This window comes from Coregonus lavaretus (genome assembly GCF_964263955.1).
Source record: "Coregonus lavaretus genome assembly, chromosome: 4".
Lineage (NCBI taxonomy): Eukaryota > Metazoa > Chordata > Actinopteri > Salmoniformes > Salmonidae > Coregonus > Coregonus lavaretus.
The window spans coordinates 13,501,302-13,514,010 of NC_139991.1; the positions used below are offsets into that span (position 1 = coordinate 13,501,302).

Genomic DNA, 12,709 nt, shown 5'->3' on the forward strand with positions numbered 1-12,709 from the left:
GTTCTTTGATCTAACCATGACATAGTTACAGTATGTCTCTGAATTAGTTTGTTTGAATTTCAATTGTGTATGTTTTTATGTTGGATGACAAACAATGAAATTATGGCAAATCAGCATGTGGTCAGGCTAAAAAGCAGCATTGTTCCTCCTCTGACAATAGAGCGAGAGAGTGAATCTATTCTCTGTGAAAGCATTTGTGTTGATCTAAAATGTTACCTCCTGCACTGCGTTCGTAACATTTTACTGTCTCCCAGTGTTCACTTGGGCAAACTACACCTGTCTGCCAGTTATTCAGTTCAGCACTCTGTTGAAACATATCACAGATTGTAACTGACCCATAGCTGAGTTATAACTGAATTGTAATCGTTTTTTAGCCAAATTGTGGCCACTTAAAACATTCAAAATGACACATTTTCTCTCTAATTTGCCCCTTTGGACTTCCTGTGCTGTAAAGAAGAGATTGTTGGTCAATGTTCACAATCCTCCGGCCCCAGTTCACAGTGCAAATTAGAATAGTAAAGGGCCACTTGGCTGCTGACCGTTGGAAAATGTGATGCAATATTTCTTGAAGACTCCAGGGAAGACCTTCATTATCGTCTTCCGGTCCATGATACAAATCCCAAATGTTCCTATACCCTAACGAATCAAAATATTTTCAGCACATAGCTTTCTCAATATTGTAACAATGACTCATAAGGCTCAAATGCACAGCGGCACTCACCATATATCAGAGGTCGTGAGAGGCCCATCACTTTCCTGGTCCTTTAAAAAAATGTGAGGACATGTGAGGCTTCAAGAAGTTCCCTACTGGCTGTTTTCTTTTAGTCCCGGGAGTTTGAGGCGTGACATCACTGAGGCATTTTCCCTAGTCTCTCCGTTATCTTTGCAATCTCACACACACACACCCAGTCCTCCCACATACTTTCTAGACCACAGGGACTGTAGCTGCTGTTGGATCTGAAGACTGAGCCTCACCTGAAGATAACCCTCTCATACAATAATGACTTTACAATCACAAGAGGCCAATTTAGATGGCTATAAAGGCATTATGAGACTGTTCTTTATCTTACAGCAAAACACAGAAACCATAACTTAGAACGGACCATTGTTTGTACCAAGTATCAAAGCTATATTATGCTAATCTAGTCAGTTCAATTCCATTTAGCATAATATTACTTAATTCCTTCTTGCATTTTTTGAAACAATAAAGCTCACTTTTTGTACTATCATTTGAGTGCTACGTTTATTTTACACATATAAAATTGGTACGGAATAAAAAGTTGTTGTTTTACACGATACAAACCTTAGAAAAGATTGTGTTCACCATTGTGAGAATGATCATAAACCAAGGCACATATTGCTCCCCTACAGAATAATCTAGCTGCATACAAAATAAATGCATTTGAATGTTTTCTCTTCTCATTTTGGTGCCCAATACTTTACACAGGTAGACTCACACCTACATACAGTATCAATCAATGCACAATTACACATCAATTAAACTACAAGAGTAAAAAAAAACGACATATTTTACACTTTCAGCAGACAAACACCAGTGTCAAGTAAAATCATTTTGAAATAACGCAAAAGGAAGTGAGGCCAATATCAATATTCAGGCACATTTTCTATATACAGTGTAGACAACTATATTTCCAGTACTCACAATCTCGATAACATGGATCCCGTATTGCCAAGTTACTTAGTGCCATTGAAAAATAGTCCATAAGGTTTACAGATGATTATACAGAGCACCACTAACAGTAAGAGCTTGTGAAATAGAATAGAATTGGGAGCAGACAATGATCATTAATAGCATGGACCGAAGTAGATCAGGTATGTTATATAGAAATGGAGTACTGGAGACATAACATTACAGAACAGTTTACCAGTGGAAACTATTGTAAGCTGAGGTTTCACCATACTGATCTTTGGTAGATGGTCGACAATGAAATGAAATGTTGCCTGTTGTTAAAGTCATCATGGCTCTTGCATTGTTCTCTATCTATTTTGCCCTCTCCAAAAGGTTTTTCCCAGGCAGGAAAACAGGAAGCGGGCCGCAATGTGTTGCTTTACTTTAAAAGATAACAGGACAGGAAGAGGACTTCCTCACACACATATGTGCAGGAAGCTGATTCCAGTGTTTTGTTTGGGTGATGTGTAGGGGTGGACTCTGGTGTTTGAAAAAGGATGGTGGTCCAGCCCTCCATGTATATGATCCAGACAGGAAAGTGGTAAGATGGCTTCCACATATTGTATCCATAGTTTATGAGAGGTGGTCCCAAGTATTCAAAGCTTCAGTATACAACAAACAGTTCACATTCTAAATAATATGGAATAAAATATAAACAGGAGTAAACCTTTGCTCTCTTTTTGCTGTATTCAGTCAAGAAGGACAATAGCGATAATGATAAACTTGAACTTGTGTAGATTGCCCTCATTATATTAAGCTATTTCAGCAAATGGAGCAGAAGCACATGCAGTATGTTGAAGAAGTATGTTGAAGCAGTTTGTTGAAGCAGAATATTGAAGCAGTATGTTGAAGCAGTATGTTGAAGAAGTATGTTGAAGCTGTATGTTGAAGCAGAATATGGAAGCAGTATGTTGAAGCAGTATGTTGAAGCAGTATGTTGAAGAAGAATATTGAAGCAGTATATTGAAGCAGTATGTTGAAGCAGTATGTTGAAGCAGTATGTTGAAGCAGAATATGGAAGCAGTATGTTGAAGCAGTACGTTGAAGCATTAGCTCAAAGATGAAAGGTTAAAGTTATTCAGATAACTTTGTTTTCATCTAAATGACTATTGAGATACTTCACATTTCCTGAGTTGGTTGTAATACTTTTGTTACAGTGGACCTCAGAGACCTGGGCTGTATCCACAACAATTGATGTGTTGATGAGTCCTGTCAAATAAACTGGGAATAGACTTTAATTATTTCAGAGCTTCTGTTATCATTGTTTCCTGCCGGGCTCCCTGGGCAATAGTATCTCCTGAGGAGAAGGGTAATTCTGTCTGAAAGACAACTCAGGCTGCCACTGTGACTCACTGAATGGCCCACCTCTCACTACATAGCTACAGTTGGTTTAGTCAACCATAAAAAAACACAATCAATCAAAATGAAGGTATACAGATTTCTGTGTGAGTAATCAGATAAAAAATCAAACTCATTGTCTCAATCTCCTCTGAAACCTCAAATAAATGTAAAACAAATAAATGAAGCACAGTTGTGGAATGTTAACAGTTTTCTTTACAGCAAATGTGTTTCCCTTTATCGTCATATTTACATGTGACAGAAATTAATGAAATGAAAGAAAAGGAAATAAAATACGATTTCTTTAAAATATTAATAAAATAATAATAATAACAAGGAAAAAGAGAGGAAAAAGTAAGAAGAGGAGGAACAGGAGGTAGAAGAAGAGGAAGCAAGAACGAGAAGAAGAGAGAATTACTTCAAATTGGCACACGCTTGAGTGGACCCTATCATAGTGTGCTATGATTGGACGGATTAGTGGAAGAAGTTAATCCCGTTGTGCTTTTAGTCAAAGGAAGAGCTGAGAGAGCTGAGAGACGTTCTGCCTGCTGGTCTTTAGGCTCAATGTGCTCAATACGGGGAGTCACTTCCCTCAGACCCATCCACCCCATAGAGCTCAGCCAGGGTTCTGAAGCGAGGGCCCCAGTCGTTTAAGAAGTCATAGTCAAGATTAGAGCCAGTGGAGGAACTATCCAGGGAACTGAGGCTACCAGCCAGGGACTCTGGCCCCTCGTAGCCGTAGATGTGCAGGGTATCGTAGGGGATCCCATCCCTGTCATGGTCAGCGTCGTCTTTCTTCACCTCGATCATCATGGCCATGTCTCCCTTGCACGCTGTTGGTGGTTTCTTCACCATGGCGTAAAGGCTGGGGCCCTGCCTCATGCTCATGCTGCCGTCGTTCCGAGCTGAGGTCAGGATGGACACGTCGTAGCCGTTGGTGTCCATCTCCCCACCGCCCTCCTCGTCGTACGTCACCAGCTGCTCGTGGATCTCACTCTTTCCCAGAGTGACCAGGGCGTCCTTCTGGTGACGCTTTCTCATAGCAATCAGGATCACTATGACTGGAATGAGAACGAAAACATGTTTAATATCCATAACAGACACTTTGGGGTTTTAATAAGTACTGAAGGAGATAGGAGCGGGTAAAATATATATTTCATGAGGCAAATGAAATCGGGTGTGAGAAAATACTTTGTTGAATGGGTCTCCAGTATATTTCTTTGGGATTCATACGATAATGACTGTTTAATAGTTAATCACCACTTCATTATTTGTCTTTGATAACAAGACAGCCGAATAACTGATCATCTTCTCATTAGCCTTCCCATTCTTCTCATGTTTTTCCCACATATCTGCTTTTGTGGAAGCCTACTGCAGCAGTGCGATTGCTCTCTGCTTCAGATATGAGCTTTTGACAAAACATCTCTGGCACATGGCTCATCTAATATGACAAATGGCTTTCTCCCAAGACAGCAGAGCAGAGAATGTATCAAAAAGAATATTCAGCTCAATGCTTCCCATTCCTTCCACTATTTACTTAGCTTGTCCTGGATTCTTGTATGTTATTTATCCAATCAGATACTGAGGTAAAACTCTTCAACTTTGTCCAAAAAATTGAAATGAGTCGCCCATCATCCATCATCTGAATTGTTCACATTTACCTATCCTTCTCCCTGTGTCGTAAATACTTCATGATTTTACCCAAGAACACCTTGAGCTGAAGTACCTTGTTTAATGATCTCAGTTTTTTATTTCTTAGACGATTGCTCTATTTTACAATATGTCTTAATCAGGAACAGTGGTGTTGTAGAATGCCAGTTAAAATGGAGAGGGCTGTATACAGTAGAGGAGAGATTGACTCACCCAGAATAGTCAGGATGCACAACAGTATAGCAATCAGGGCGTGGACACTGACACCCATTTTGAGTTGGGCTGCTTTGCACTGGGTGTGGATCCTCTTGTTGTCACACCTGCACACTTTGATAGGCAGAGAGGTGATGCTGCTCATGGGAGGCCTGCCTCCATCGCTAATCTCAATGTCTATTACATAGTCCCTGGAGTCCTCCAGGCTGAAGCCTCCATGTTTCAGCACTATGTTAGATGTGTTGTCTAGGAGAGGTGGACATAAAACAATGTTAGTTATCAGAGGTTTGCCATGGTTAGATTTGGAGGAAATTTTTATACATTATATGGGTCTTCATAGATAGTGCATTGGTTCCAATGGTGGAATGCTCTTAGCTACAATTTACTTAGGTGTAGACTTTTGCATCTACCTAATAAGCAGACTGTTGAATCTGAGGGTTCCTGTGTAAGTGAAACTTTTCCGCACTAACAATCACCTAAAATCGCAGTAGGTAAGAATCCTCAAAGCAGGATGATTGAATATGCTCCGAACCTAGATATAGAAATTATGCTTTTCCACATGGTTAGTCCTATGTGGATTAGATATGATTATCTCCATGAGCTTTAGGTGCCAGTAGATGTTGATAGAAACTGGGCATACTCATTTTGTAGTGCATACTGTACATCAAAGCTAGAGATATGGCCTTAACATGCACATCACTAATGGAAGAACAACTTCTCACTGTTCTTCTGTTCTTCCGGTGCTATGACCTTCTCTCTAGTTGCACTGGGCTAATGTGCAGCCTACTCCCAGTGTTCCGTGTTCCTGGCTGATCATTACATGGGGAAATGTCACATCAGTTCATTATGCAGTGCAGCCAACGAGGCAGCACAGACTGGACCAGGCCACCCCAGCGCTGCACTGAAAATGTTCCCCAGCCAGAGTGCCTCTGAGGTCGTCACTGTTGCTCTCAAAATATGTAATGAAGGGCTGCTGGTTTTAAAGAGCTTGTACATCATGAATATTTCAGGGGCTCTCTGTGGTTTGTTGCTGTTCTCGTTTCCACCCGACTAGGTGGAGAACGTTCAGACGTCAGATAGCTTTAGAACGGAGCGCTGCCCAGGCTGATTCCTCAGCCACTGGGGAGCACAGTGCTATCCTGAGCCCATATGTGAACCAGCCAATCACATTATCCCTGTTATACCCACCTCACCACCCCATCACACCAACCAACAGCTTAGCATCAGTAGAATGTGTCTGCCTGCACAGCTCTAGGTGACATAATAAAGGTGCCACTTGTCATATGTTCATGCATAGAAATGATCAGTTCTCTCACCGTTGTTATCGATGACTGAAAAGTTGGCGTTCGGCTTCACCAATGTGAAGCTGAATGCGGGCAAATGATCATCTTTGTCTGTGGCACTTATGGTCCCAATCACCTGTGTGAGGGGAATACATTTTAAGAAAGACATAATGCAATTTTCAGCAAGAGTTTAAAGATTGATGGCTTAGATGACATCTAACTCTGGAAAAAATCCTACCGTGCCAGCCATATCATTTTCACAAACGAATATCTCTTCAATGGACAGCTCTGGTTTGTTGTCATTGATATCGATGACCAGTATGTTGACGTTCACAAAAGATTCCAGTCCTGAAGAGGAGACAGGAAAAATGATTTTATTATTGGGAAACACCTAAAGCATACCAGTTATTAAGGTAAAATATGTTTTGGACATTAATTACATTTCATGCAATAAATGTGAATTTGCAGTTAATAAGATTAAAGATGATGGCTAATGTCATACCATTTGGTTCCTCCTTAGCTTTAACCTGGAACATGTGATTGGCTACAAGCTCCCGATCCAGCTTCCTCACTGTGAAAAGTTGTCCAGTTATGGGGTTGATACCAATGGGACTGTCCTTGTCCTCAATGGAATACCTGTAGAGGACACGTTGAGACATTGTGGAAATGGCCTCTCAGAAAATAAGTGCTGTTTATTCTAGCCTGTGCCAATTAGTGAATGTGTAGGCCTACCGTATGGCCTTGTTGGCTTTATCAGGATCTCTGGCTGAAACGACTCCAATATTATTGACCATCATTTCCTCGATCACGTTGAAGTTATAGATGCTCTTGCTGAATTCTGGCTGCTCATCAACATCTAGTACCTGGATGGTCACCTGGGCCTTGATCACTGGATTGTCTTTATTATCTGCCGGGGACTGCAAGTGGTTCTCCCTCACATCCACAAAGAACGTGTAGCTGCTCTTAGTTTCATAATCAAGTCCCTGAAAAGAAGTAAGGAAGGTTAAGGAAAAGACTCAGTACCTGTACTATACGTATAATCTTTAGCAAATGTGTCACTCTCATACATATTCCCTACAACTTTATCTATAATGTACAGGCTGTACTGATACTTTTTTCGCAGAATACTTTAAGTAGTTTAATTTTCTTCATTTACTTAATAATGCCCTTCAAGGAGTCTTTCAAGGACAATCATTTTCATATGTCCTTCAAAGAGTGCATGGTCTTATTTCTTTAGTCTCTGCTACTGTATAGTTCAGTGTTATGCATCACTCTGTAATGTTCACATCTACAGTAGAGTTTAGGACACATTAGGAAAACATTAAACCTGGTTGCACTATTGAGACAAATGTGGATCATTTTCTGTGATAAAAAAAAGCAACAGTTTAGGATGAGTGAAATACCTGTTTCAGCATGAGGTTGCCATCTTTGGTCTGACTGCGCTCCATTTCAAAGATGTCAGATGAAGGTGCTATGGTGAAGATAGGGTCTTTATTCTGGATCTCATCTCTGTCTTCCAGGACCATGGTGTCTATTCTCTGTCCCCGCTTCATGTCCTCTTTCACACTAAATACATAGGAACCTAGGGGCAAAATACACTCTACATCTTAGTAAGAGAAGCTTCTGAGGGACATTATGGAATAATCCCTCATTTGCAGCTAAGCATTCCGTAACAATCATTCATATTTAGGTTTATCTCCTATAAGACCAATAATTGTCAATATGCTATATATAGCTGTCAGGGATGTTCTATATTGCCCTTACTTTTGGTAAACGTGGCTATGTTATCATTGATGTCGCTGACTGCGATGGTGACAGAGGTGGTGGCGGTGCCCCCTTGTTTAAGTCCTCTCAGATCCTGGGCTTGAACCACAACCACATAGCTACTCTGGGTCTCACGGTCCAGGTTCTCATACTTGGTGGTGATAACCCCTGAAATGAATAAGGGTTATTAGGAAAGAATATTGAAAAGAGATGAAGATACAATAGACTTTATGCCATATGAGTTAAAATGAATGAACATCTCCTACCTGTTGTGCTGTCTATATTGAAGACATCTCCCCCCTCTAATAATTTGTAAGCAAGTTCTCCATTTGCAGTCGTTGGATCATCTGCATCAGTGGCAGTGACTTCTATCACTTTAGTTCCTACACAGGGAAGAAATAAAGAGAAGGGATTTAGCAAAAGCAGTTTTTAATATCCAGCATAATCATCCTTGTGTTTAGGATTTGACCTCCTGTACCTCTTTTGGATCTCTCTTTGATAGAAGCGTTGAATGATTTGGTAAACACTGGATCGTTGTCATTGATGTCAGTAACCAGGATCACAAACTCTTCCACTCTCTCCACCAAGTTGTTGCTGGTATCAAACAGCTGGGCCTTTAGATGGTATGTGCTTTTCACCTCTCGATCCAATCGTTCAGTGACATAGATGTCTCCTTTTTCATCGACTTTGAAGATTGTGTTGGCACCTTCTCCTTCAATGACATAGCGTGTCCTGTCACCAGACTTAGTTGACTTTAACTACAAATAGAAAAACAGAAGACAATGTTAATTCAACTCTCTGGCATTCTACCTGAGCCTCCAAGAGTACACCTACATGGTAAAACAACGACATACCTTTCCAAGATAGTATTGGGTGTAGGTTGGCCTTTCCTCCTCCACGTAAAGGTTGTTCCACAACCACTCTCTCTTGTGCCTGTGGAGAAATGGGCTGGTTTGGAGTGCTGGCCTCTGGTCCATATGTTCAGCCATGGTTAGACTGAGGGTGAGGGCCAAGGCAAAGAGACCCATCCACAGCTCTGGCCCAGTCATCTGCCTCCATGCAGACTGTCTCATCATCTGAAGGACGGAAGGGAGAAGCAGAGGAAGGGAGAAGCAGATAATTAAATTTGGGCCATTGAGGCCACTCACGCCTCATGCAACACACCTGGCTCAAAAAACGATTTGTCTTCTTTCAACTGTTAACTATTACTTTGGGTGCATTTAATTAAGCTTGCCTGGCATGCCCGGTGGGCAGGGTTGGCACTTTTGAGAGTTTTCCGCTAGAAAAGTTGAATGGACACTTTCTTTAAATGGACACTTTCTTTGTGGTCAAGAGGATAGCTAAACATTAAAGCAGTCCATCCCAGATAATATACTTTATCTGGGTTATTCCAGTCTTATTGTTGCCAGCCCTCAGCAGTGGATATTAAGATGAGGTGGATTATGGTTCGTAAATGTTCCCAAATGGCTTAATATCATATTCTAAAGTCCCAAAACTACTACAATCAAATGACTTTCATTACAACCCCATACAGCACAGATAATAAAGTATCTTATCTTCTCCACACTGACAATAGGTTTATCTGGGCCTTTGAGGTAAAGAACTTGGCACAAAGTGAGTATCTCATCATGTTTTATTGTTCCATAACTTATTAAATCTTGTCTTCAGCTATTTATTGGAACAGTTAAAAATGTTTTGTTGGAAGACATTTACTCTGTGCTATAACGTAAGGAGTCAAACCTCATATGTGTTAACAGTGCGTCATCCGATGTCCTTCTTGCCACGCCCTGAAGTTTGTCCGATAAAGGATAGAGGCCTTTTTTAAACTCCAGTTACTTTAGAGATAGACATCCTCAATCGTCACTATTTGTAGCTGTCTTTGTAGTCATGGATGGCCCACTACGTCAAAAATGGAATTTTTTGAATGTCTCCTTGTTCTGTTACTGGGTACATACAGTAAGTCCTCCCAGTGAGGTCATGATTTGAAGTCTGGGCTTTTATCAAGGAGAGGAAGTGTAAACACAATGCCCTTGGGAAATAACATTCACATTTCTAATGAAGAGTCATCATTACGCTAATGCTACTGTGGCCTCACACCCTTCCTGCAATTCAATTTCTGCCCCCGTCTTCTCCCCCCCTCTCTCTTTCTCTCCCTCTCTCTCTGTCTCTCTGGCTCTCTTTCTCTGACAATTTTCTTGAGCAGTAGCGAGAGTTAAGGAGAAAACAATGGGATTTTTAAACAATGTGTTAAATGAGTTGGTTTAGGTAGGATGCTATCGGACAATTGTAAAGTATTTCATTCAGGACCTCAGCTATACCTAGTTCAAATGGATCAAACCCATTTAAACTCTCGAATGATGGACAAACCTATATCCAGAATGTCAGTTTCTTGTTCTCCTCAAAGCGAGTCCATTGACCTTTCATTTGAATGCCATTCAATGATAACTGAAAGTATATTTCTCTGTCTGTGCCATTTTAAATGCTGTCTATGCAAATGTCAGATTATATGACCATGTAGATATTTTTCAGAAGTTCTCAATAAGGCAGCTTATCTTGTAGAAAAAAAAGAGGAATACGGTACTGTATTTTGAAATATGCTGTACATTATTCCACATGAATTAATCTTAGTAGGCTATGACTCACACAGTTCACAGCCTGGTATGCCTGAGACAATTGGTGCTGTGTTCCAATCCCAAGTAGCACACAAAGCTATATGGAAGATCCATATCAATTCATCAGTTTATGGATATATTCACACAACCTGACCTGATGCACCTGCGATCTCTAATCGTATACTGTACTGTAACATTAGTCAGAAAATTGGCAATATTTGGTAATATCAAGGCAAGCACTCAGCATACACATTATGTTGAAATCTGACTATTCAAGATCAACTATCAAGCAAGCCTCAATATTGTGATGATACTGTAGAATTAAGTGACGTACAATATGTGTGTGTGGGTGTGTGTGTTTGCCCGCTGTAGATTAAAACAGCTTTAATCACAGAGCAGCTTCCAACAATCTGTCTGCCTACTCACTCCTCTAGGAAACGCCGTCTGTCACTGATGAGCCGTCTCCTCAGCCCTGCTTCACCCACAAAACATCACACTGGACTCACTGGCTCTCTCTGGCAGCACTTGTTCTCTGAGTCTGACAGACAGTGGCTATCTATCACACCTCTTCTCTGAGGTCTTTTACCACAGTTATTTGACATTATATTTGCTAAAAGGATTAGTTCAGTGTCATTAGATGTTATTTGACTGGTTTAACTGCTATACTAGAATTCATCTGTATGTTTGACTTCATTCTCATCATTTCAAGCCTCAACAATTAGTTCTAGAGCAGCTGACGTCAGTATATATTTAAATTGCATATCTATCTATGTACAGTATCGAAACAATTCAATGTTATTAACACTGTCATAAATCTGGTATAGGTAAATGAATACATTTTTCTACTTTTGAAAGGAAAATGATATCTGAGGTTGAGTTACCTTACACTTAGGTCATAGAATACAAGACTCAAAAATGTTGTACACTATTGTGTAACTCAAAATGCACAGATGGTTTAAGGATTTCTTTTGATTGATTTCTCCCTCGTGGCTACAGAGTCTTAGTGTAGCACATATAAACATAGTCAATCTGGTATCAAATTGTCTCGAGGGTTCAGCCTTACACTCAGGGCTAATGTTATCAAATCAGTCGCTGTTGCACATTGTGGTAATAGATTTTATCAGTTTGAGACGCAACAAGATACAACATACTGTATCGATGTGATATTTCAATCATACATTTCATACGTATCCACACAAATGATAAAATGTTATGAGTTATGTGTAACCAAACTTACAATATAAACAAAACCATTCATACAGTATAAATGACTGGAATGACTTACTAGAGATGAATTATTTTCAGAACTCCTCCTTTTTAGATCGTCCAATGCGTATGAGGCAGGTATAAGTCACAGGTAGATCCTGGGTGAAAGAGCAGTAGTAGTGTTAGCTGTTGGTTGTGGACCTGTCTGATTCTCTTCTCAGAGGGGAGCACTCAGGACTTCCAGGCCAGCCCAATGGCCACAAAGATCAGCCCAGTTCCCCTTGTCACGTTTCCTGTTACAGTCCTTCTCCTCTCCTCTTGTTGGAGTCCACTCTGTGGCCCCTGACGTGGAGAGTCCCACAGAGAATCAGATAGAACAAACAGCAGCTCCTAATTGCAGCCTGAAGAGCCTGGGCTGAGGGGGGAGAGGGAGGCATGCGATGCGTGTATCACAGCGCTGCACGTCGCTGCTGAAGTGACTGGAGGAGGCGGTGAGAGCGCCAGCCACATGTTAAGAGGCAGGCAGACTGTGGCGCGTGGAGAGGCAGAGCGATGTGAGAAGCATTACATTTCTGCTCTCGCCTCCATGATGAAAACACAAAAAGAAGGAGAGAAAGCAAAGCGATTCATTATTCATACCTATGGGACAAAGATTATGATAAACAGTTTATAGACGTTAATCCCATGAGATTTCCCACATAGTGGTATTACATTTTTCAGGGCTACGGCGGCATATCTGTCTCAGAGATCTTGTCTAAGCTGGTAAGTGAGATGAGTGGGCTTTCTCCAGTGCTCTCTCGCTTATCCCTTGAGCATCATCTGTAATATGGGGAATTGGACTGGAGCTGTATGGTTGTTTTTTATCAAAGCCCCTCAGCAACACACCCTGTAGATCTGAAGGGAGGCAGTCAGTTTAGTGAGATTAGTCTTAAAGAGAGGGCAAGCCTATTTGA

At 40.9% G+C, this 12,709-nt stretch overlaps 1 protein-coding gene across 1 annotated transcript; it reads right to left on the bottom strand.

Annotated features, from left to right (window-relative positions):
• Positions 1-1,224: 1,224 nt before the first annotated feature.
• Positions 1,225-11,960, bottom strand: LOC311128281 (cadherin-5-like). Its single transcript, XM_084160343.1, has 12 exons — positions 11,836-11,960; positions 8,793-9,014; positions 8,417-8,696; positions 8,205-8,321; positions 7,939-8,106; positions 7,578-7,756; positions 6,907-7,157; positions 6,677-6,810; positions 6,413-6,522; positions 6,208-6,310; positions 4,892-5,137; positions 1,225-4,089 (listed from the first exon to the last, which is right to left on the bottom strand). The coding sequence occupies exons 2-12, from the start codon at positions 9,012-9,014 to the stop codon at positions 3,599-3,601; spliced, it is 2,301 nt and encodes a 766-aa protein (XP_084016469.1). The 5' UTR covers positions 11,836-11,960; the 3' UTR covers positions 1,225-3,598.
• Between the last annotated feature and the right edge of the window lie 749 nt (positions 11,961-12,709).

Bases quoted from the DNA above. Each gene is read 5' to 3' on its own strand.
- LOC311128281 (XM_084160343.1), bottom strand. From the start codon at position 9,014: ATGATGAGACAGTCTGCATGGAGGCAGATGACTGGGCCAGAGCTGTGG. The intron at 6,311-6,412 runs GTAGGATTTTTT...CCCCTCACACAG, and splicing joins AAAATGATATGGCTGGCACG to GTGATTGGGACCATAAGTGC. The intron at 5,138-6,207 runs GTGAGAGAACTG...CACCTCTCCTAG, and splicing joins TTCAGTCATCGATAACAACG to ACAACACATCTAACATAGTG.